Raw genomic sequence first — 22407 nt, 5'->3', positions numbered from 1 at the left:
TGAAATTAGAGAAACTGTATTTGCATAAAAGTTCTCGACAAATTTATCCAGTTATATCATTAGAGTTTATCATATTAGATCATAAGTTCATAAGATATGTTCCATCCATAAGTTTGTCACTGGTAACTTAGAAACTGGGGCTTGTCATGAAGTGAATGAGGTAGGTCATAGATTCGAGGTAAAGCGACGCATGCCTGGTGAGGCGCTGCTGTGAAATTTGGGCTTAGTAATGCAGACTAAATAGGACCTAGATGGAAGTCCTAGCTGCAAAATTAACCACCACCGAGTGTAGGACTTAAATTCTCGCTTCTGTCGTTCTCCATTGAACTAGTTATCTCGAGCTGTAAGTCTCTCAGTAGCATTACGAACTTTTATAGGTAGTGTCATACTTATGGAATGAACATATCACTTATAAACTTACGATCTAAGGTATAAATTCCCATAGCACTTGTTACTTGTAGAGTATATTATTTCATGATCGATATTTCTTCCGCCCCCGCCCTTGGCTAGCCCCCCTTATCAATTAAAGGATCACGTGGTATTTCAATATCCAATCATAGCTTGAAATAACGTGAAGAGGGTCGATTTCGCTGGCTGCTAAGGGAATCTAAAGATTGGTGTGTGTTGTAGTTCATTTTTTAAACCTTTTTTATTGCGTCACATCATGCATGTTCCAGTTGTAGAATGGAAAATTGTTCGCCGGGAAAATACAACGTAATATAGACTAAGTCGGGTACTTGTTTTTTATTGTCTTGCGGCTAAATACTACAAATTTAAATGATTATCCGATGAATATTTAATTGCTTTGATATTGGACTGAAAGTGATATTTCGTAACTTCAAATTATTATTTTTTTTTGGTTAAATTTTCGGATGAATTTAATTAATTTTATAATTTATTGGTCTAGATTTGGATGAATTTAACTAGTTTTATAATTTATTGGACTATTTTCGGATGACTTTAACTAGTTTTATAATTTATTGGTCTATTTTGGGATGCATTTAAATAATTTTATAATTTATTGGACTATTTTTGAATGAGTTTAAATAATTTTATAATTTATTGGACCATTTTCGGATGAATTTAATTAATTTTATAATTTATTGGACCATTTTCGGATTAATTTAATTAATTTTATAATTTATTGGACCATTTTCGGATTAATTTAATTAATTTTATAATTTATTGGTCTATTTTCCAATGAATTTAACTTATTTTATAATTATTATTATTATTATTATTGTTGGATGAATTTATCTAATTTTATAATTTATTGGTCCGTTAGTGGATGAATTTATCTAATTTTATAATTTATTGGACCATTTTCGGATGAATTTAATTAATTCTATAATTTATTGGACTATTTTCGGATGAGTTTAATTAATTTTACAATTTATTAGGATGAATTCAACCAATTTTATAATTTAATGCACCATTTCTATATAAATTTAACAAATTTAATAATTTATTGGTCTATTTTTAGATGAATTTAACAAATTTTATATAAAAATATGTTAAAAAGTTTTTATTATCACAAAACCAAATTTTTAAAACCAACCCTTTCTAATTATTATAATATTATTTTTAACGATAAAAAAATCTGACCTATATTAAAATAAAAACTCATTAAATATTCATAGAATAATTATTTAAATTCATCCGTATCTATTTAGTAGTCGATTATATATTTTGGAGGTTAAATAATCGTCGAATCGATTACGACTTTGTTTTTTAAAAAAAAAATTAACGAAAAGGGGTCGAGATATTTTTCAAGTCTTTCCTTTTTTGTTAGATTCAGTTTTCCGCAGTTTGTTTCTATTCGTTATGAGAGAGAGATTTCAATGAGAGGAAAAGATAGAAAAATAGAAATCCGTCAGTAAGCTTCAAAAATACGTCGACGTAACTCGAGGTCGAAAATATGGCGTTTTTTTTTTTTTATTTTATTTTATTACAACGTGTGTGTCGGTTTTGACTTTGCGGCGGGAAGGTTTTTAGTTTATTAGTGAATGATTGTTCCTCGGGGACATACACGCCGCTGTTTTGATTTCCCAAGTACTTAAAAGTGAATTTCGAATGAATAACTATGGTGAAAGATAGCAAATATGAGCTGCTTCTTAAAGCGGTTCGCAAATGGAGATCTTTACCTTTAATTGAAAGTCGGTGAGTTTCATTTCTGAGTTTTAATTGAATAATTTAGTTTATTCGAGCTAAGTCTAGGGATTAGTGCACAGACACTGGTCCAATTTACTAATTGCTAGGACCAGTTTTAAAATTTGCGAAGTAGGGGTTACTGTACCTCGGGACTAATTGAAAATCTATATGAAAACAAAGGGGGGGGGACCAGTCCTAAGTACTTGTTTATTACGTTGGACCAGTTTTAAAATTTATTAATAGCAAATTTATGTGAAAACAAACTGAGGACCAGTTCTGAGGACTAGTCAATTATTTTGGACCAGTTTTAAAATTCACGAAGTAAGGGTTACTGGACCTCGGGACTACTTTATTAATTGCGAATCTATATGAAAACAAACAAACCAGTTCTGAGGACAAGTTTATTATTTTGTACCAGTTTTAAAATTGACGAAGTAAGTGTTACTGGACCTCGGGACCACTTTATTAATTGCGAATCTATATGAAAACAAAGGGGGGACAAGTCCTAAGGACCAGTTTATTATTTTTGACCCTGGTCCCAATTTCAACTAAACCTTTGTTTAAGTCGATACTGGAAGACTTAATAATTTAAATTAGAGAAAATATAGATGTAATTAAGAGTTCATGATACAACTCCTGGAAAGCTACCACTACCTTGTGTCCTTGACCTGATACTTCCAGGTTGTTGTTTTGTTTTCATAGATATTTCCCTGATATTTAAGCATTTTCCAAAATATTTCCTTGATAAATTTTGCGATGCTCGTTGGGTTACCCTTTATTGTTATAATTTGGGTGTTACTCTTTAGATTATAACTTCTAAGTAATGACTACCGGTGAAACAAAGGGAATCTTGTTTTATAAATTCTTATTGTACATACATCGTCCCAGTTTCGTATCGTAGGTCTGCAATTTAGCATACATATTTTTTCCGTCGGCGGTATTTTGATTTCCAGATAAAATAAGTGTTGGTTTTGAAGTGTGGGAGACACGTACTGTTTCGGTTCATTTTCGGTTAGCTCAGCTAATTAGGCTTAACATTATAATTTCCACTAATTACTCTGACAGACTCGTAATCTTTGACAGGTGCAATTAGCTAGTATCCAAATGAGGTTATACATAGTTTTCACACAAGGAGGATTGATACCATTTACACCAGGAGGATAGGCTAGTTGGTACTGCACTTAGTCAGTCAATTCGAAATTGTAACTTCTATGACATTCTGCTCAAAGGGCCACTGTTTTCAAGTTAAGATCGGAGTATTTTACGGATGATCCCTCAAATTTAAATAAGAAACTGAAGGACAATGCTAATTTAATTAAGGGGTCATCTCTTAGGTCTTACTCGAAATTGTTCCCTTAATTTGTGTCAGACCTTCATAAACACCCTGTATGTATATAAATTTAATTTTGGATATTCCCTCGTTACGTACCAGACCTATAACTTTATTAATAACCTCGAAACAAGTTTACCCCTACATTTTTCACACTTCCCCATTTAAAGCACTGAGTCTTTTATATTTATATTAATATTTTCCAAACGTAACTCGAGTAAAAGGGGTCTAAATTGTAAAATAGCTTTTCGCAGGATTTATTTAAAAATAAAGTCGCCTTCCTTCTTTATTAATTTCTCTTTGTTAGCTCGGTTCGGTTAGCTCCTGGATTTTGGGGCGTCAAGCATAAGTTTATAAGTGATATGTTCCATCCATAAGTATGACACTTCGTAATGTTACTGAGAGACTTACAGCTCGAGATAACTAGTTCTAAGGAGAACGACGGAAGCGAGAATTGAGAGCTTTCAGTTGGAGGAGGAGCTGAGTCTCGTTAGTCGTGACATAATTTACGACGCCATATTGGTGGGTTTAAAGCTCACCACCCAATATGGCTACCAAAACAGCGGTAAGACTTGGGAGGGTGTGACGTACTACTAACCCATCTGAAAGCTCTCTATTGAAGTCCTACACTCAGTGGTTAATTAGCTTTGCAGGACCAAGTTCCATCTAGGTCCTATTTAGTCTGCATTACTAAGCCCAAATTTTACCCTGAATCTATGACCTACTTCATTCACTCACTTCATGACAAGCTCCAGTTTCTAAGTTACCAGAATTTACAAACTTATGGAAGGAACATATCTTATGAACTTATGATCAAGGGGTTTATGGGATGGGGTTTTGCTTAATAAAGGGGGTTATATATGGGTATGGGAGGGGGATGCTTTTATAACGAACGAGCTTTTACATTATGAAAAGCTATGGGAGTAAGAATGGGAAGGGGGTATTAGAAGCCCGGCCGGAATTGGAGCTGTCAAAACTAGGGGGTACTTGGGTAGGGTTGGGTTGGGATGTATGAAGGATGCGGTGGTGGCCAGCTTTTCTCTCGTCTGGCGTCTTTTAAAGGGAATATCTGCCCTACAAATAGTCCGTTTGATTTTGTTAGAAAGATGATTATTTAGTCTTTTACAATTTTAGAGTGGACCAATGTAAAGAGAAGCTATATCGTAAACAGACGATAATTAGGTGCTTGTTACCAATTAAGATGACACTTGGGGGTACTTGCTATTAATATGGTGTAAGTAGACAACAGTTTGTTACTTGCTAGCAGTTGCTAACAAGCTTCGAAATAAGACAAGTGGTCCATAAGTCAAAAACCGGTTTATTAATTCGTTGGAGTACTTTAATAATTCAAACTTAAATATACACATATTTTAAGGGACACTGCATGGGTCTTTGGGACTAGTTCTGTTATTAGAGACTCCACTGGTCCCTAGTCTGGAGGACCATGCAGTCTGCTAACAAAGTTTAAGCAGACTACAATTTGGCATTTGGCGGACGACAATTGGCTACTTGTCCTATAGAGAGACCCTTGAAAGTTTTCCAGTGATAATATAAAATACAAAAGCTGGTTTGTCTGGTATTTTTCAACGGTAGACCAACGTTAAGTGTTAGATAAATATAAACAGATAACACTCGCTTATTTGTATCATAAGTTTATAAGATATGGTCCATAAGTATGACAATACTTATACAAGTTCGTAATCCTAGAGACTTACAGCTCGAGAACGACAATTGAGAATTGACTACACTCAGACAATCTTCCTAGTTTGTACTAAGCCTTTGACAGCGCCTCACCAGGCGTATGTCGCTTTACCCTGAATCTATGACCTACCTCACTCACTTCATGACAAGCTCCAGTTTCTAAGTTACCAGAATTTACAAACTTAAGTTAGGAACATATCTCATGAACTTATGTTGTGGCCATAGAATCTTCATCTTTTCTTTCTTACTAGTAGCACCGAACCCTTTTTGTTCCAGCTGTTTATCTGGTCTTTGTTAAAAATAAACTCAAGTCTAAGAGATTAAGAGAGAACAAAACCTCTTCAAGGGTTTCCTTTAAGAGCCGACACACTCTTTAAAGGCGGGAAAGGGGGAGGGGCAACTTACTTGGCGCATTTTAATAATAACAAGCTCAGTTTCGTTTCGTAGAGTTGTCGGTTCAGCTCTTCATAGACGGGACGTAAACTATTAACAATTCAGCATAGACTCTCGAGTCTCTAGTCTATGCATGCATATACAGACTACAGAGCTTGCAGACGCATTCTTTGGCCCGAATTACTCTCCCAAATATCGGGCACCATGTATATTATATTTCGCTGAGGTTTTATGAATGCCCTTTTCAATTAAAACCGTTATATAATATTCTCTTTCATCTTATATGCCAATTATCCAAGTGGATTTTAATTGATACCCTAGTATAAAGGAAAGATGAATGATATTATTGATTATAGTTTTTTTTAAACCCAACAATATTCAAGCAGGGATAGATTTAATTTTAGAAGTAGGAATGGAGAACGGAACGGTTAGTATTAACTTCAGTTGTTCCGACTCATAGACCACCCAGTATAGAGTCCCTCCCTCCAACACGTAATAACGAAAAGTTTAAATTATCTTATTGGCTGCTCACTTAAGCTACGTTTTGATGACGTTGCTGATGCGGGGACGGCGAAAAATACAGTAATTCCTTTTTTACCTCTTTCGCTATGACCCGTCCGTCTCTTCTTAAATTCCCCCCCGTTCCGTGGAAGGGGGTCCGGGACTTTGACGCGCGCCCAGATATTACTCTGTTCTCCATTCCTACTTCTAAAATTAAATCTATCCCTGACTCAAGAGCTTTATTTAATCAGAGTTGCTAAAAGACAAGTCATGGAATTTCAAAATTAAATGAGGGGTTATTCATAAAGGTAAAATTCAAGTCGTCTATAAATGGACGTTGTTTACTGGATTAATGGCTGAGGATTAAGCTCCGTCTCAACCTTAAAGACCTCAACTGAAACCACTTCTGATGAATTTTATTCTCCCTAATGTTACTGATATCAACTTTGCAGTTTGTAATATCAAATTGGGAAATGGGTCATCCGTAAAATACTCTGGACAATCTTAACTTGACAATAGTGGCCCTTGTGTCATAGACTCAAAATCGACTAAACAACATCCCCCTTAATTTATGCCAGACTTATCAGAAACACCATCTTTAAGATTACTGTATTTGCGATTTCCAGACAATGTAATTGTCTATCAAATCGTGTCCACCTTGGTAGCTTATTCACTTAAAAGGACGGCATATGCCTTTGTCTGTTACTAGGGGTACAAATCCTTGGCTTGTTGCAATGTCTAGCTGCCCTTTAATAGCAGTTCTGCGCCTTTGACTATGTTAGGCTCTATGGGAAATTATCCCAGATGCTATCGGGATTGTATAAACGTCAAACCGAACGTGTTTTGACCGTGGGCGATCTTGGTAAGCTTTCTAAGAATTTCCTTGGCTTGTCTTAGTGTGTGGGATTTGAGAAGAGACAGAGAGACTTTAGTAAGTTTGACCGTGCGGGTAAACGCTCTCTGCATAAGTATCTTAACAACAATAAGTATAACACTAAACGTTATTATTATACTGGGTTTGTTATATAATTTTGTTCACAATCAAAACAAGCTTCAAGAATAGAATTAGGCCTGATGGGTGAGTAATATAAACATCTTACCTAGGAGTAATAATATTAATGGTTCTTTGGAGTTGCAAGTATGTCGTACTTATTCCAAGTATGTTACTTACACTCTGAAAATACCATGATTGATTTTTCACAAGTTAAGGGAGGCTAAGCCCCCGTGTTTATTCCAGTTTTTATTTTTTATTAGTTTCCCTTGTTGTCTGTGGTATTGAATGAGATAAACCTTTTATAATCGCGTGTTATATATACTGAAAATCGATTGAAATGTTGTTCTTAAGCTTCTACTTGTTCCTTTTTTCCTGCTTTCAAGTGTCTGTAGTCTTTGAGCAAGCCTCAGGATGCTCAAAGACTATAATTTATTAATTTCCCGCCAAAAAAAATTGCCACGTGCATTCTTAAGTATTCCCGCCAAAAATGTCACGTGCATTAATATTTTGGCGTCCTGAGCCTTTGCATGCAAATTTAATAATCTGAATTATAAATTGACAACAAAACTGTATACCCAAAATTTTAATTGGTATTTATTAAGATGATTCGAATCTCTATTCCCGCCAATCGCATTGTTTTATCTCGTTCCATTTTCCCGCCTAATTAGTAAGATCGCGGGAAATTTTCCCGTGTATACCAAATTGAGTTGAGTTTGGATAGTGTTTTGACTTCTCAATCCTATTACCAGTTAAATCCCTGGAAAATTGAACATCCCTCGAATTCCTCGCTAAGCCTTTTCCCAATTAGACGCGTACCTAAATTGTAGTAAAGTTGAGTCTCGCCTAAAATTCCCAACGCCAAGTCACGCTTCCATGCCAATAATCTTCCACTTTCCATCAATACATAAATTGGTCTTCAAAATGACGTTAATTACAATCACCTTTTGTGTTGATAAGGCGATTTAAAATCATTCTCGACATTGCAGACTATTGAAGCGTAGTGAAGAATATAATCTCATCTCAGCACTTGACCTTTGAACAAAGCCTACCACGGTGTGTTTTACCAAACGTCCATAGATAATAACGAAAAGTATACTTCACTGAAGCTTTCTCGCGCCGTGTAATAAAAGAAAAACCCCCTTTACCTCTCAGAATAGTGTCGACCCCCCTCTTAACGACCGTAGCATAGGCATCTAAAGTATAGCAGAGCCAGATGCGAGTTCTAGTACCAAGAATTAACGTTTGGATCGCCACTATAGAGTACTATTTTCTATAAACCTCTCCAAAAAACCTCTCCTCTGATTGGGTGGTTCGTGTAAACGTTGAGAGGAGGGTCGTTTGCTTCTCATTTTACATGGCGTCTACAGCCAAAGGCTGGGAACTGTGGATGAAGTACACTTTATGTTTCTATCTATTAACTTTGGTTTTACTGCCTAGAACCGCTTTACACGGCTTTTAGTTAGCACCCTGTATATGTTATGAAGCTACGATGACAGTTAAGCCTAATCAGCTGTCACGATAAGAATAAAGAAAAATTAGGCTTAACTTAAAAATTGCCAACGGACGAAACATTTATAGTCTTAAGTTTTATCTCTTGGGCGAGGTGCTTAGTTCGCGACTTCGATTGCTACGCTCGCGTTCTGTCGGTGTCGGAATTTATCCAAAGTTGACTTTGCCTCTCAAAGAGGTTCCCGTTCCCGTTAGTCCTACGACTCCAAACTCCGCCGAAACCAACGCTGCTAGTATAAACTTTAAATTTAGGGTGTTCTTTTTTGCGTGAGTTTAGGTGGGCGAGAGCGAGTTTTCCTTTGCTTGCAATCTCGAGAAACGATTTTTCTTCAAAAGCGAGCGCCTAATGTATGAACGGTTTGAAGTTGACGGCTCCGACTTCGTCCTAGCTAAGCCTAACGTACAACAGGCAACCTAGCCGAACATAAAGAATCGGGGTCTGTGTTCTTTGTAAAGAATCGTGGATAGCGAGAAGAAGAAGAAAAAGAATTCGATATATTTTATGGTCTCGCATGGCCGGCGAATATTTTATAAATTATTTTTGTTTCCTGGCTGCTGCTACTTCATAGTTTGAAGTATTACCTAGATTCTCAGGTAGTTCCAGGTCGTGTTTCTCACAAGAAAGATCTCGAGAAAAAGGCGCGAAATCTTCCCGGAGTTTGTGGCTGTGCTGGACATATTCTTCAAAGTTGTAATAAAATCGAAAAATCGTCTGCTAACAATAATTTTTCGGGATTAGTGTTATTTTTGGTGAATTAATTATTTAAAGGTGTAAATATTGCCGGTTAAGGACAACACCAGGATTAATGTCCCAGCACAATGGCTTGATGAGAATGAAATCCTTTAATACAGCCGAATTACGGAAGGCTTTTGATAGTTTATGTGACAAGTTTACTTCAAGTACAAGTAGTGGTAGTGGTGGTACGTTTAATGGAAGTGGTACAAGTGGAACGTCTACCGGTTACGCGTCTTCGGTATCTTCCAGAACATCGTCTATACCCAACCCCGAAACGTATGCATCTGTATTTTTATTTATTTTCTACCTGTGTAGAGCGTAATGACAAAGGAATGTGGTTGGGTTTGAGAGACGCAGGTTTTCAAGGGATAGTGCATATATTTTTGAACGAGTATACTATTTAGCGCGAGCTTTGAGTTGAGCGGAGGGGGTAGAAGCGTAACGTCATGCGTCCCCGTCACTGGTGGGTGTAATGAGGACTGAGCAATTCGAGCCTAGCTTCACCCCTGTCGCCTGTAGCCATTCTGGTATCCTTATGAAACTATGAGCGTAGACTAGTGGCGGTAGAGTGGGGGGTCATATGACACTGAGCTAAGAGATAGAAAGGAATGACGTTTGCATACGTAATGCAGCCATTAATCTATACGCTAAGAGTGACGCAGTACTGCCAAGCTCCTATTGAACCAGGAGAAATTGCATCACCAACCAGTTGGGGGAACACATTGAGGTTAAAGATTGAAGGATATGACGTAGCAAACTTTCATTTCCATGCAAGCTAAAAGTATCTAAATTTTGCCACGTCAAATGGGTTTTCCTATTTTTACGTATGTTCAAATAATTTTCATATCGTCCAATGAGATCTACATTTGATGATAAAAATTACAGAATGGCTTTCTGATAATCAAAACATATTGATTTTTATTTTGACAATAAATATGTCACTGTTCTATGCACCATTCCTTTAAGACTAGGTACACGTTTCCTTACCCCGGGGGCGTATTTTTCGGGCGATTACCTGTAGATAAATGCACCCTTCTCTCTAGCGATGAGTAATCTACCTTGTAGTTTATGAATCTTAAACTATACATTACGGTGTAGCTAGGGCCAATAGCTCCTTTCGTTTAATCCATGGAGCTTCTTCTCATGCTCGACTATTAACTGAACTGATGGGGAAATGTTCTGTACCGTATGGAATATCCTCACTCAGTTCAGATGGTGGTGGAACTTAAGGCCCTTTTAGACGATACAACTTTTTAACTCATTTAACTTTAGTTGAATAAACTAGTTGGGTCGTATGAACATAAGTTGTTCAAGTTGAATCACAAAATTGGAAATTGATCACTGACTAAACCTCTTGACCCATCTAGTTGAGTCAAAAGTTGTATCGTCTGAAAAGGCCTTAAGTTAGGGGATGGGGAAACTGAACTGCTAGAGTAATTTATTTGTCTATATTGCAAAAATATATAATAACACAATGGGATATGCAATAATAGCAAGGAAATTAATTAAGATTAGTGTTAACTCCTCTAGTATATCAACGGAATGGAATGGTCATTCTCTAAATTTAATTTCAGTGAATTAATTTGATGTTTATAGCTAGGTGTACTGGGGGACGTAATAAATTGGGTAATCTGTATTGTTTCTGGTCATAATATCAAGGTCATAATTTCGAATTTAAGTAATTCATTTCAAACGATACAGAGGGACAAGTCGAAGGCGTAGACACTTGAGAACTCAGGTGTACAATATGTCTTGAACTCAATGTACTGTCAAAGCTGAACTGTCAGTTCCTAAGGCTTTGGACTCAATGCACTGTCAAAGCTGAACTCTTTTGAACTCATGTGTACACAGAGATCCAGAGTGTCTACCCCCTCGGGACAAGTAAACAATGTATTCCCCTAAGCTTACTGCAATCATAATTTATGCTAATTTGATATCGAAAAATAATTTCTTCTTAACTGGTAATCTTTATTATTATTATTATTGCAAAGTCAATTATACAATTTTCTACCCTATACATAGTTTTAGACTAGGAGGATTGTTACCATTTACACCAGGAGACCAAGATACTTGGCGGACAAAGTAATTTGGTCTCCTGGTGTAAAAAGTATCCAGTCTGAAAACTATGTATTTTGAATGAATGAATGAATGAATGTATAATTTCCTAAGCCTTTTTTTATTATTTTTTCTATATTTGTTTAAAAATATGAAAAAAAAAGAAAAAATGAATACATATTTTTGTAAAATGTAATATCTGTCTATATGCGTATGCTTGTTCCGTATTTTTGTGTGGTATATATTTTTTGTCTGATGTTGGCGGAAAGTTAATAGCCCATTTTATAGCAACGTCTATATCGCTAGCTATACGACTGACGATAAGCTCTGTTACCTAAGATATGGTTCAACAATTTTTCGGAAGATAAATATGCCCCGAGGGCCGCCTTTACTTTTGCCGAGTATTTTGCGTCTACGTATATATAGTTTAGCATAAGTTTATAAGATATGTTCCATCCATAAGTTTGTAAATTCTGGTAACTTAGAAACTGGAGCTTGCAATTTTGAAGTGAGTGAGTGAAGTAGGTCATAGATTCAGGGTAAAGCGAAGACGCCTGGTGAGGCGCTGCTGTCAAATTTGGGCTTAGTAATGCAGACTAAATAGGACCTAGATGGTTGGAAGTCCTGCAAAATTAACCACCACCGAGTGTAGTCTGCAATTCTTGCTTGTCGTCCTCGAACTAGCTCGAGCTGTATTACCATTACCAAGAAGTGATATCTAGTTTATTAGGGAGAAGGTATAAATTCGTTCATCCACATTTCTAGTTTTATCTCCAGTCCAAACGTTAACGTAGGTCCGGAGTTAATCCCCGCCGCCTCTAAATTACAACCAGCATCTTATTGGTTCTTGAAAACTCACGTCAGCGCGACGCGAATGACGAAAATTACAGTCATATTTTCCGACTGAGGAGAGGCAGCGAAATAGCTCCTTTTACGCCCCCCTTGTATTTTGAAAGGGGGACTGGGACTATGGCTTACGCGAATACTTAGGCATCTTATACCATCTCCCTACTAAACTAGATAGTGTCATACTTATGGAACATATCACTTATAAACTTATGAGTTTAGGTGCATGATAAAATTAGGAAAGAAGATTTCGAGCTTAGCTTCGGACGCGTGTACACTTTAGGCTACATTTATAATTCAAAGGATTGTTGCACTTAATGTAATTGTATTTTGGCGTTTAAAAATACTTCCTGATCCCCGCTGGGTTGTCTGCGTTTTTAGCTAAGGTTATTTTATTGTTATTGTAGATGGTGTCGGTATATTTTTGCCGGTTGAACCCTTTTTTTTTTGGTGGTAAAATTTAGCACCGCTTAAAAATGATTTAGAAACATAAAAGGGGTAATTTTGTTATGTGGTTATGAATTTCATCGATGCGTTGGTTGTATGAGAATTGAGAAGTTTCAATCGCTTTAGCTGGTGCTTGCAGTGTTTTAGTTGCGTAGCTTCGAACTAGAGTGATGTATATACTTGAATTTTAATTTAATTGGTTTAAGCGCTTGAAAGGCTATAATTATATAAAAAAAACTATGCATTTTTAATTGGTAAAAGGCGTATTTTTAATTTTTCGTACCAAAATTCGCGTATTGGCAGGCTTTGTACAAATTAACTTGTGGGGTTACGGAAAATACCATATTGTATCATTTTATGTGTTACCCCTTAAATATAATTTAGAAACTGAAATACAATCTTAACTTGAACAAAGTGGCCGGGACGGCAAAGTGTCATCAGGGATAGATTTAATTTTAGAAGTAGGAATGGAGAACAGAGTAATCTGGGAGCGTGCCAAAGTCCAGGACCCCCTTCCACGGGACGGGGGGGGGGCAGGGTATGAAAAAAGAGGCGGGAGGGTCATAGCGACAGAGGTAAATAGGAATTACGTATTTTTCGCCGTTCCCGTCTGCAACGTCATCAAAACGTAGTTTAATTAAGCCAATAAGATAATTTAAACTTTTCGTTGTTACGTGTTGGAGGGAGGGGCTCTATACTGGCTGGTCTATGAGTCGGAACAACTGAAGTAAATACTAACCGTTCCGTTCTCCATTCCTACTTATAAAATTAAATCTATCCCTGGTGTCATAGAGCTTTTCGGACTCAAATCGCCCAAAGAACATCTCCCTTTTGGCCTAAAACATTACCGGAAATAATCAAGGAAAACCTGGAAATATTAGCTAGGAATCTGAAAAATTTGTTACCAAATTATTTAAGAACATTTGCACTCGCCTTTAAGTACATTTTAAAACTTCTTAAAGAAAAACAAACCTCACCGCGTCTCTGACACTTCTTAACTTCTTTGAGCTTAGTCATATAACCCGTTTCAACGCCCAAACATCAAAAAGAAAACCATACCATACTTCCAACGCATACTAAAACGTCTCACCCAGCCATACTTCCTAATCCTACGCAAGCCACAATGTAGCTGTAATTTTTTGTCATTATTAAAGAGTCCTTCTGGGCCCTATTACCTTAGTATTATTTGTATTCGACCATATTCTAATTTCCCAAGATAATTGTAAGCCTCTATCAACCATAATAATATTATAATCGTTAATTTGAAAGAATAAGAACTTTCGGTTTTAATTTTCATGTTGATTGCGATTGCGAATCAGCCCTTGAATTAATAATTCTGTTTTCAATGATATTGTAGCCTTTAAATGTTCAAATTTCGAAAGAAATGGGTCTCTTAATTTATATTATCGATGTTAAAACGACTGGTATCAAGGTTTAAAAGATTGGATAGACGGTATTTAATCAGCTTACAGCTTTAGAACGATGTCTTGAATAAGAGGAAACGTGTTGTGAGAGAGAAAGAGACGTTTGCTTGCTTTAGTAAACTAAATAAGGTCAGGGTTAGATAGACGCGAAGTGCTTGGCTTTTATGTACTGAAAAAGGGTACAAAATATTTATGAGATTCTTAAGTTATGTTTTAATGTTGTTTATTTTTATTTTTTGAAGGTGCAATGTTGTTTATTTTTTGTTTTTATGTGTATGAAATCAATTAAATTAATGTGTTTTTTATTTTTGTTTTTAATGGGAAATTTAAATTTTATGACGTCGTTATGTAGGTCGAGAATCGTTTGGTTCGATTTTCTGTATTCGGTTACCGGCTACCGTTAAAATGTTATACCTATGTGATTAATCGAGCTTGAAATTGATTAATGATTAAGCGTGGAGTGGAAATATTAAGTCCGTTATTGTTAAAGCGATTATAATTAAGATTTAAAAAAATGAAATATTCGTGTTAGTAGGGTTTCCACAGCACTTGGAAATCTTGCAAAGTTCAGGGTGTTTATTAAGTGTCTGTTAATTTTAAAATTGTCATCACAGTCAGGGAATTTCATATATATTTTTTTGGGTAATTTTTCAATGCATGAACTAACATATTTTCAAGTTCATAAATCCCTATCAATCTTCTGACACGTAAATTTGCAAACATTTGTCAGAGAAAAACCTGGAAACTAAATTTTTGATATGAAAAATTGGTGACAATTTCGGGGGTTGCACCAGCAAACGTTGAATGTCAACTTTTATCTGGTTAGATCAGGTTACATAACTGCGTAATGGGTGATAGTACGCTAAACATTCCATAAAATTTTCTTTCGCTCTTGTTTTCCATCAGTTTGAATTCGTTGTAGAAAACTGTAATGTGAACAGGCCTTTAGTAAAGTATCAAAATCTCAAAATAGTCGTATGCGGGTCCTTTAAAATCTGAAAACAAAAATCCCACTAAAATCTTCAAATCCGCGTCCAGCCTCGTCTAGTATTTCATAAGTGCATGTGGGAGCGAGTAGCGTTATTTTATCCCATTTTTTCTTCTCCCCCTGCATCTTTTCTCCCAATCTCTCTCTCTCCCTTTGCTCTTGAGCTTCCCTTAAAGCATCCCTATCCTCTTCCATCTCCATCTCCGTCTCCATCCCATTTCTTTTCTCCCCGTTTTTCGGACGTATACGTAACCGATTCTCTTCCGTTTTTCCTCTCCTCTGGCGGTTTTGGGATGAAGTTAAGAAGGGGAAAAGGGAGCTTCGGGATGGATCTACTGACTCTAGACATCTACAAAGTTGGGCCCGATCGCCTTCCCAGTTGGTTACGCTGGGATGACTTGGCTAGATGGCTGACGTTTGCGCTCTCAGCTGATTTAATTTAATCGATCCGTTAGAAAACTTCGTCGTTCGCGCCAAAGCTATACCCAAAAACCGTCGGTTAAAGTATAGAGACGCGTCGCGAAACTCTTTCTCAATGATAGATCGCCAACGATGGCAATACGCGTCTCGCTAGATATTCAAGGGTGAGCGATTTTTAACTTATCTCATGGACCAAATGCCTTAAGTTGGGACTAAGCCATCCTTTTGGTAACGCCGAACGTGTACCGGAGAAATGGTTATCGCGTCCCTATCGAGTACATTTGGTCTATGATTTCCCCCGACTCGTTAAGTACCGCTAGATGTATGGTATTTTGACGGTACCGTCGTACCATTGGGATATGTCTTGAACGGTGTACTTGCGTAAATGTAGTTTGTCTCCTCGGTTGGATGCTGATGTTTCGTTGTTTTTTTTTTCTTTTGTTTCTTTCGATAGACTTTTAGAATCAGACGCGAAGTCTTTAAACTCGTTGACGTCGGGTCATTCCCGCAAATCCTCTGACACTAGCCAAGTATCGGTCACATCAGGAACGAGTCAACAATCGGGTGCTGCCCAAGAAGAAGATGGGGAAGATATCTGGTTACTCTGGGGCAGACTCGTTAACGAATGGGACAGTTATATCAAAAAGAAGAATTCTTACGTCAAGGATTTGGTTCGTAAAGGAGTACCTCAACATTTTCGGGGGATAGTTTGGCAACTCCTTTGCAACGCTCAAACATGTCCCGCGCGTGAAATGTACGCCGAGTACATGAAAAGTACGTCGCCTTGCGAAAAGGTCATTAGGAGAGATATTGCCAGGACGTACCCCGAACACGAGTTCTTTAGGGAAAAAGATGGACCCGGACAAGAGGGATTATTCAACGTTATGAAGGCCTATTCCCTACACGACAGAGAGGTGGGCTACTGTCAAGGTAGTGCCTTTATCGTCGGACTCCTACTATTACAAGTAAGTTTTGACTTAGACGACGCGCCGTCCATTAAGACGCCGGTGTTCCAATCTCTTCATTATTAATCAATTCAGATGCCTGAAGAAGAAGCATTTGCGGTGCTTGTGCAATTAATGCACGATTACAGATTGCGCGAGATGTACAAACCCAGTATGGCCGAACTCGGTCTAAGAATGTACCAACTAGAATGCGTCGTTCAGGAACTACTTTCGGAACTACACGTTCATTTTCAATCTCAGAGTTTTCATACGTCGATGTACGCGTCTTCGTGGTTCCTTACGCTATTTACCTCCACCCTGCCCATGCATCTCGCGTCCAGAGTCATGGACCTCTTCCTGTCCGAAGTGAGCATCGACTCCTTGATTTCATTTCTTCCACTTTTATCCCCCTTCAAAAGTAGCGCTGCTGTATCTTGGTTCTCTTAAAACTTTTTGCAGGGAATGGAGATGATTTTTCGGATAGCTATCGCTATCCTGCAGTGTTGTAAAGAAGATCTTTTGCAGCTTGACATGGAAGGAATGCTACGGGTAAGTCCGTCATTGGTTGTCCAACAAGTCCTTGGGAGTTTAATAAACCATGCGTGTGTCCTTCAGTATTTCCAAAAAGAAATGCCAGCAAAATGCGAAACTGACCCCGACTACCTCATCAGTTTGGCGTTACAAGTTAAATATAATGCGAAGAAAATGAAAAAGCTCGAGAAAGACTACATGACAGTAAAGGTCAAAGAACAAGAGGAACTTATTGAATTAAGGGTAAGTACAAATACGACTCTCTATCTTTCTATCTTCAACAGGGTCAAGATTTGACCCCCCTCTGTTTAATTCTAACAGAGATTAAGAACGGAAAACCGACTACTTAAACACCGTATCGAGCATCTAGAACAAGAGAGCGCGTCTCTGGCAGACCGTCTCATTCAAGGTCAAGTAATTCGAGCGCAGGAAGCCGAGGACAATTACGTGATAAAAAGAGAATTGGCCGCTCTCAAGCAACAAGAACAAGTGACGCAGCAGGAATTAGAAAAGGCTTACCAGACAATCAAAGAAATAGAAACTAATTCGCAACCAGCCTCGCTGACCAGTTTGGCCGACGATGTCTTGAAATCGCTTCAGGACGAGTTGGTTTCCGTCAAGTTACGGGAAGCGGAAAGTCACGTGACCATGCAGGAGTTGAAACAACGCATACAGGAATTGGAGGAGGTAATTATTAACCCTTTTTTCTTTTTCCAACGTTAAGCTTACGTTCTTAAACTTAATTAGAGCAATAAAACCCTGAGGGAAGCGACTCCCGACAATTCTGTCGCCAGTTTACAAGAAGAATTGATTACCATTAAATTACGCGAAGCCGAAGCCACTCTTAGTCTAAAAGAATGTCGGCAAAAAATCTCCGATTTACAAGCGTCATGGGAAAAGTACTTGGCCGAAGCTAATCAACCCAGTACCGATTCACCCGCCCTTCTCCGTAAAAGAGAGAAATCAGCCATGGCCCAATTGCAAGAAGACTTGATGACGGCTAAACTTAGGGAAGCCGAAGCGGTCGCCGAATTAAAAGAATTGCGTCAAAAAGTAATGGAGTTGGAAACGCAAAATCAAGTCAGTTTAAATCAAATAAGACGACAAGCCGAAGAAGTTCAGAAAGCCCAGTTGAAACAAGAAGATCTGGAGAGGAGAGAGAAGCAATTGCTTCAGCAATTAAAGGAAGAGAAACGAAAGTACATTGATCTCGAGTCCAAAATGGCGGCTGAACAAATGATGACTCGAATACGCGAGTTGGAACAAACTCAGATCATTGCGGAATTGAAGCAGAAAGTTTCCGGTTTAGAAGTTAAAGTAAGTGTATGTGAAACTATTATTTTTAATTGGGGTATTAACTAAGGGATTGTTTAAACTTAATTCGTTTCTGGGGGAAATTAGAGCCAAGAATTGGTCACGGCCGGACAATTACGAGCTGGACACGATAATGAAGAGGCCATGAAGGATCTTCAAGATAGGAATGTTGAATTAAGAGCTGAGGTAGGTTGTTGTTAATTATGAATTATGTCCTTCCTTAATTAGCCTATTTACTGAACATTTATTATAAGAAACTTCGTTCAAAACCTCGCCATCTTTCCTAGCTCCCACATTTGTTAGCTAATTGAAGAGTTAAAAAAGAAATTAATTTGATTAGCTTTACAGTGATAAAATTCTCTAAAATAACCAAACTATTTTATCTATTTTCATAGTTGCTTATATTAGGCCTACAAAATCCGATATGAATTTGGCCATTTTGTTTTTTACTCTCTTTGTTCTATTGCCAAGGCCTAAGCGAAATTTCGCGCGCGCGGGCCAATCTTTTAGGCCTATTATGACAATTGACAGTTAGGCCCAAAAAATCCATATGGATTCTGCCATCATCTTTTTTCCCTCTCTTTTTACTTTTGCCAAGCCCTAAGCGAAATTTCGCGCGCGCGGGCTAATCTTTTAGGCCTATTATGACAATTGACAGTTAGGTCCAAAAAATCCATATGGATTCCGCCATTTTCTTTTTTACATTTTACTCTCTTTGTTCTTTTGCCAAGGCCTAAGCGAAATTTCGCGCGCGCGGGCCGGACTACACACTACACGACCACGTTGCCAATTTTTTAGGCCTAATATTTAAATATTTGAAATTAGGTTAAAATCAAGACAAATGTGAAGTTTATATCCATTTTTGCGCCTATATTATTATTATTGTAGTTAAAATCAACTTGTTTGAACCTCCCATGTTCATTTTAAAGATATAAAACCCGATACCTTTAGGCCTATTATGACAATCGACACTTAGCCTAATTTTGGCGACAGTTTGAAGAACTAAGCCTTGGCATCGTTATAAATTTCAGATTCTTCGTTTAGAAGCTTTAAATAAACAACTAACTTCGCATTTGGCTATGCATTCCTTGTGTCGAGATGGAAAAAATTCCACGGAAGGTTCCCCTATTCGCAAAAGTTTAGTTACCGGTAATGGCGGTGGCTCGTTTCTAGATAATTTGTCATTTAGCCGAAGCAGTAGTGTTATGGAAGATCTAGCCAATGACCAACTTACACTGCACCAATTGACCAATAGCAAAGTAGTCATGAACGGAGAAGCCTAAAAAAAAATAAGAAAGAAAGAAAACTAAAAAGTATTTATATATTTTTTTGTTTTACGATAATACTTCCGTTCCGTTCCGAGTGTTTTTGCGTGATGTGCCGAGTGAACTTAATAGGGAGGGGACAGAGAGGGGGTACTGGTGTCATTAAATAGACGAAAAATAGACGAAAAATAAAAACTACTAGGGGGAATTATAAGTTTATAAACGGATATATCAAATTAACAAATGGTCCATGACTGAAAGTTCGAGAAAACACGAAAAAAGGTTAGTTTTTTTTGTTTTTATTATACATGTAATTTTTCGCCACGATACAATACGATACGATTTGAAGCGAAATTATTATGTTGCAACTACGTTTATTCGAGTTTAAATTGTGACTTAGAAGATATTTGGAAAAGAACTATTACAAAAGCATCAAATGCCTTCGAGAATCGATCGTGTCAAACAAAACTTAAAACTACCAATTAAAATATACTTTTTTTGGTTTTTGGTTTTTCCGAACAATGAATTTAAATTTATTAGGCCTAGAATCCATCCCAATTTGATTTTTATTTAATTAAATTAATATTATTAATTATCGAATTAGCTTCAAAAATGTCCTAATGCTAATGATCGAGTAATCTTAGTCCGTAATTTTAATTTAGTGTAATTAGTACAGTAATTAAAAAAGGCACATACGTGGTGGCTCTTTTTAAACTAATCTAATGAGACCTCGTAAGAGAGTTTAATTAACGAAATGAAAGATGACCAATAAATTTTTGTAAGGTGAATTAGAGAAAATTAAGACAAACGTGAAAAGAAATTAATAGTTGGCTATCGAAGAAAATTTGAAGAACTTTTAATAATGGCATATCAATTACATTACGCTTTTTGCCAGAATAAAAAAACGGGGGAAAAATATACGTTTAGTTTTGACAAAATTCATTCGAGTTACAACGGTTTTTTGAAGTGAAAAAAGAAAAATGATGGGAATTAATGATTAATTGAATATGAAGTAAAGATTGTTTTTATTTAAATTAATAATAACAATACAACAAAAAATAAAAATTAAAAACTTTTTCTACGTTTTTACAATACACTGGTATACATAAAATAAAATAAACTACGTAAAGAAAGAATTATAAACAAACAAACAAATAAACATAAACATCCCCGATCCCTTTTTATTAATAGAACTTTGAAAAAAAAAGAAAAAAAATATTATCTTAAATTTTTAGGAACTCGTATTTAACAGTGGTTTAAGAAATTAATTACCATTTATTGGTAATTAAATTAAATTTAGTTTAATTTTGAAAAATACGAAATATTTAGCATACATAATAAAAATAATAAAAAAAAACCAGTATAATAATGTATAGTTAATAACTAGTTTTGAATTTAAAAGCAATCGTTAATTATTAGTGTTATAAAATTTATTTTCAAGTTTTTTTTAGCCAATTCCCTGGTATTGTGATAACGAAAAAACAAAATTTATGTTTTTTGGGTTAATATTTTTAATCCTTATTCACGATGTGTGTGCCAAGGCTTAACGCGATAAGTCCGGGGCTCCGGGCGTGACCATGTCCGGAAATAAGTAAAAAGATGAGTCAAAATGATAGATACGTCGTCTGCTACTGCTCCAGTGTGGATCATAAAAAAAAAATTGCGCTTTAAGCCTTGGCACAATAAGATGGATTAATTTAATTTTTATATTTTATTGAATGCGACCCCCCCCCCCTTTATTGCTTAAAACCCCGCATAAAAATGAAACCCCCCCCCCGGCCCCAACATCATTTTTAATCTGACCCCCTCTCCTCTCCCAATCTGGGCTTAACGGCTGTTCCACTGTGATATTGTATTTATTGTTGGAACAAAATTTATTTCCTAAGGCAAAACAGAACGAACGAATCGTAAACATACTGTTCTAACACTCACGAAAAGTGTAGAAAATGTCAACTAATGAATTAAAATAATTATGTAAATTTGATAAAAAGGTCAACAACACAAATAAGGGAAGATGAAAAACAAATACAAAAAAACAAAATGGTGCGCAGTAATACAAGATTTCTCTCGTTTTTAATTTGTATAATTTTTTTTTTGTGTTGGATTTTTGTAGGCCCTATTATATAAAGAAAATACTAAAAGGTATATGTGTCTAACAGAACTAAAGAAAAAAATAATAAATACGTAGTGCCTACATTAATTTAATTAATTACCTTGAATGTAATGATTTTATAAAAGCTATAATTTTTATTTTACAATATTTTGGTGCTTATACAAATTTTAAAAACAAAAAGAAAAAAAGGACCACAAAATTATTATTTCGTTAAAAAATAAAAATAAGGGACATAATTAACATGTTGTTTTGTTAAAAAAATGCATGCGTAATATTATTTGCATTGCGATGATGTAGTTTACATTATTTATTTTTAGATATATTTTTCTTTCCTTTTATTTTTGACCAAAAAGTGTTAATTATAATTAACTTGTATCGTAGAACCTGTACATATTGTATTGCAAGTGAAATAAATAGGTTATTTCCAGTTGATTGCCGTGAAAATAATTTTTTGCTACTCCATTTCAACTCTATCCTCCAAGCTTCAATTTTCCGCGTTCTGATTGGTCAGTTTGAGGTTTGTAATTTTCCCGCCAATAAGTTGCATAATCAGCGTCAGAGCCCCGTTTCCCGCGCCCGGCAGCCTTACTCCCAGGGCCGGAAATAAGAAAAATTTCTTATAGGACATGTGTCCAGTGACCCCCCCTGTTTGACTGGAAAATTTATAGGACATTATCGACTGGAGTGTGCAAAAATAGTGTCGCATCATCATAGTCAAGCTTTCAAAACTTCGAAAAATTTATTG

General features: G+C 36.4%; 1 protein-coding gene across 6 annotated transcripts in view; it reads left to right on the top strand.

Annotated features, from left to right (window-relative positions):
- LOC149718300 (ecotropic viral integration site 5 ortholog-like) overlaps positions 1-22094 on the top strand; it is a 117388-nt gene extending 95294 nt beyond the window's left edge. The window contains exons 1-9 of one of the 6 annotated variants that reach the window (XM_089840711.1): positions 1689-2160; positions 15950-16460; positions 16536-16805; positions 16896-16988; positions 17055-17213; positions 17292-17657; positions 17718-18293; positions 18372-18470; positions 19316-22094. In XM_089840711.1, the coding sequence (XP_089696837.1) occupies positions 2084-2160; positions 15950-16460; positions 16536-16805; positions 16896-16988; positions 17055-17213; positions 17292-17657; positions 17718-18293; positions 18372-18470; positions 19316-19567 (2403 nt within the window). In that variant the 5' untranslated portion in view covers positions 1689-2083 and the 3' untranslated portion in view covers positions 19568-22094. Of the gene's footprint in view, positions 1-1688; positions 2161-8687; positions 9592-15949; positions 16461-16535; positions 16806-16895; positions 16989-17054; positions 17214-17291; positions 17658-17717; positions 18294-18371; positions 18471-19315 lie in introns of those variants that run through there. The other 5 variants (XM_089840707.1, XM_089840690.1, XM_089840684.1 and 2 more) reach the window with 5 other exon arrangements.
- Positions 22095-22407: the final 313 nt, after the last annotated feature.

Source organism: Phalangium opilio, unplaced genomic scaffold (assembly GCF_054372755.1).
Source record: "Phalangium opilio isolate 3A_F unplaced genomic scaffold, DU_Popi_V2 ptg000002l_1, whole genome shotgun sequence".
Taxonomy (NCBI): Eukaryota; Metazoa; Arthropoda; class Arachnida; order Opiliones; family Phalangiidae; genus Phalangium; species Phalangium opilio.
Note: the sequence above shows the minus strand (reverse complement) of the source record. Positions and strands in the feature narration are given on the sequence as shown.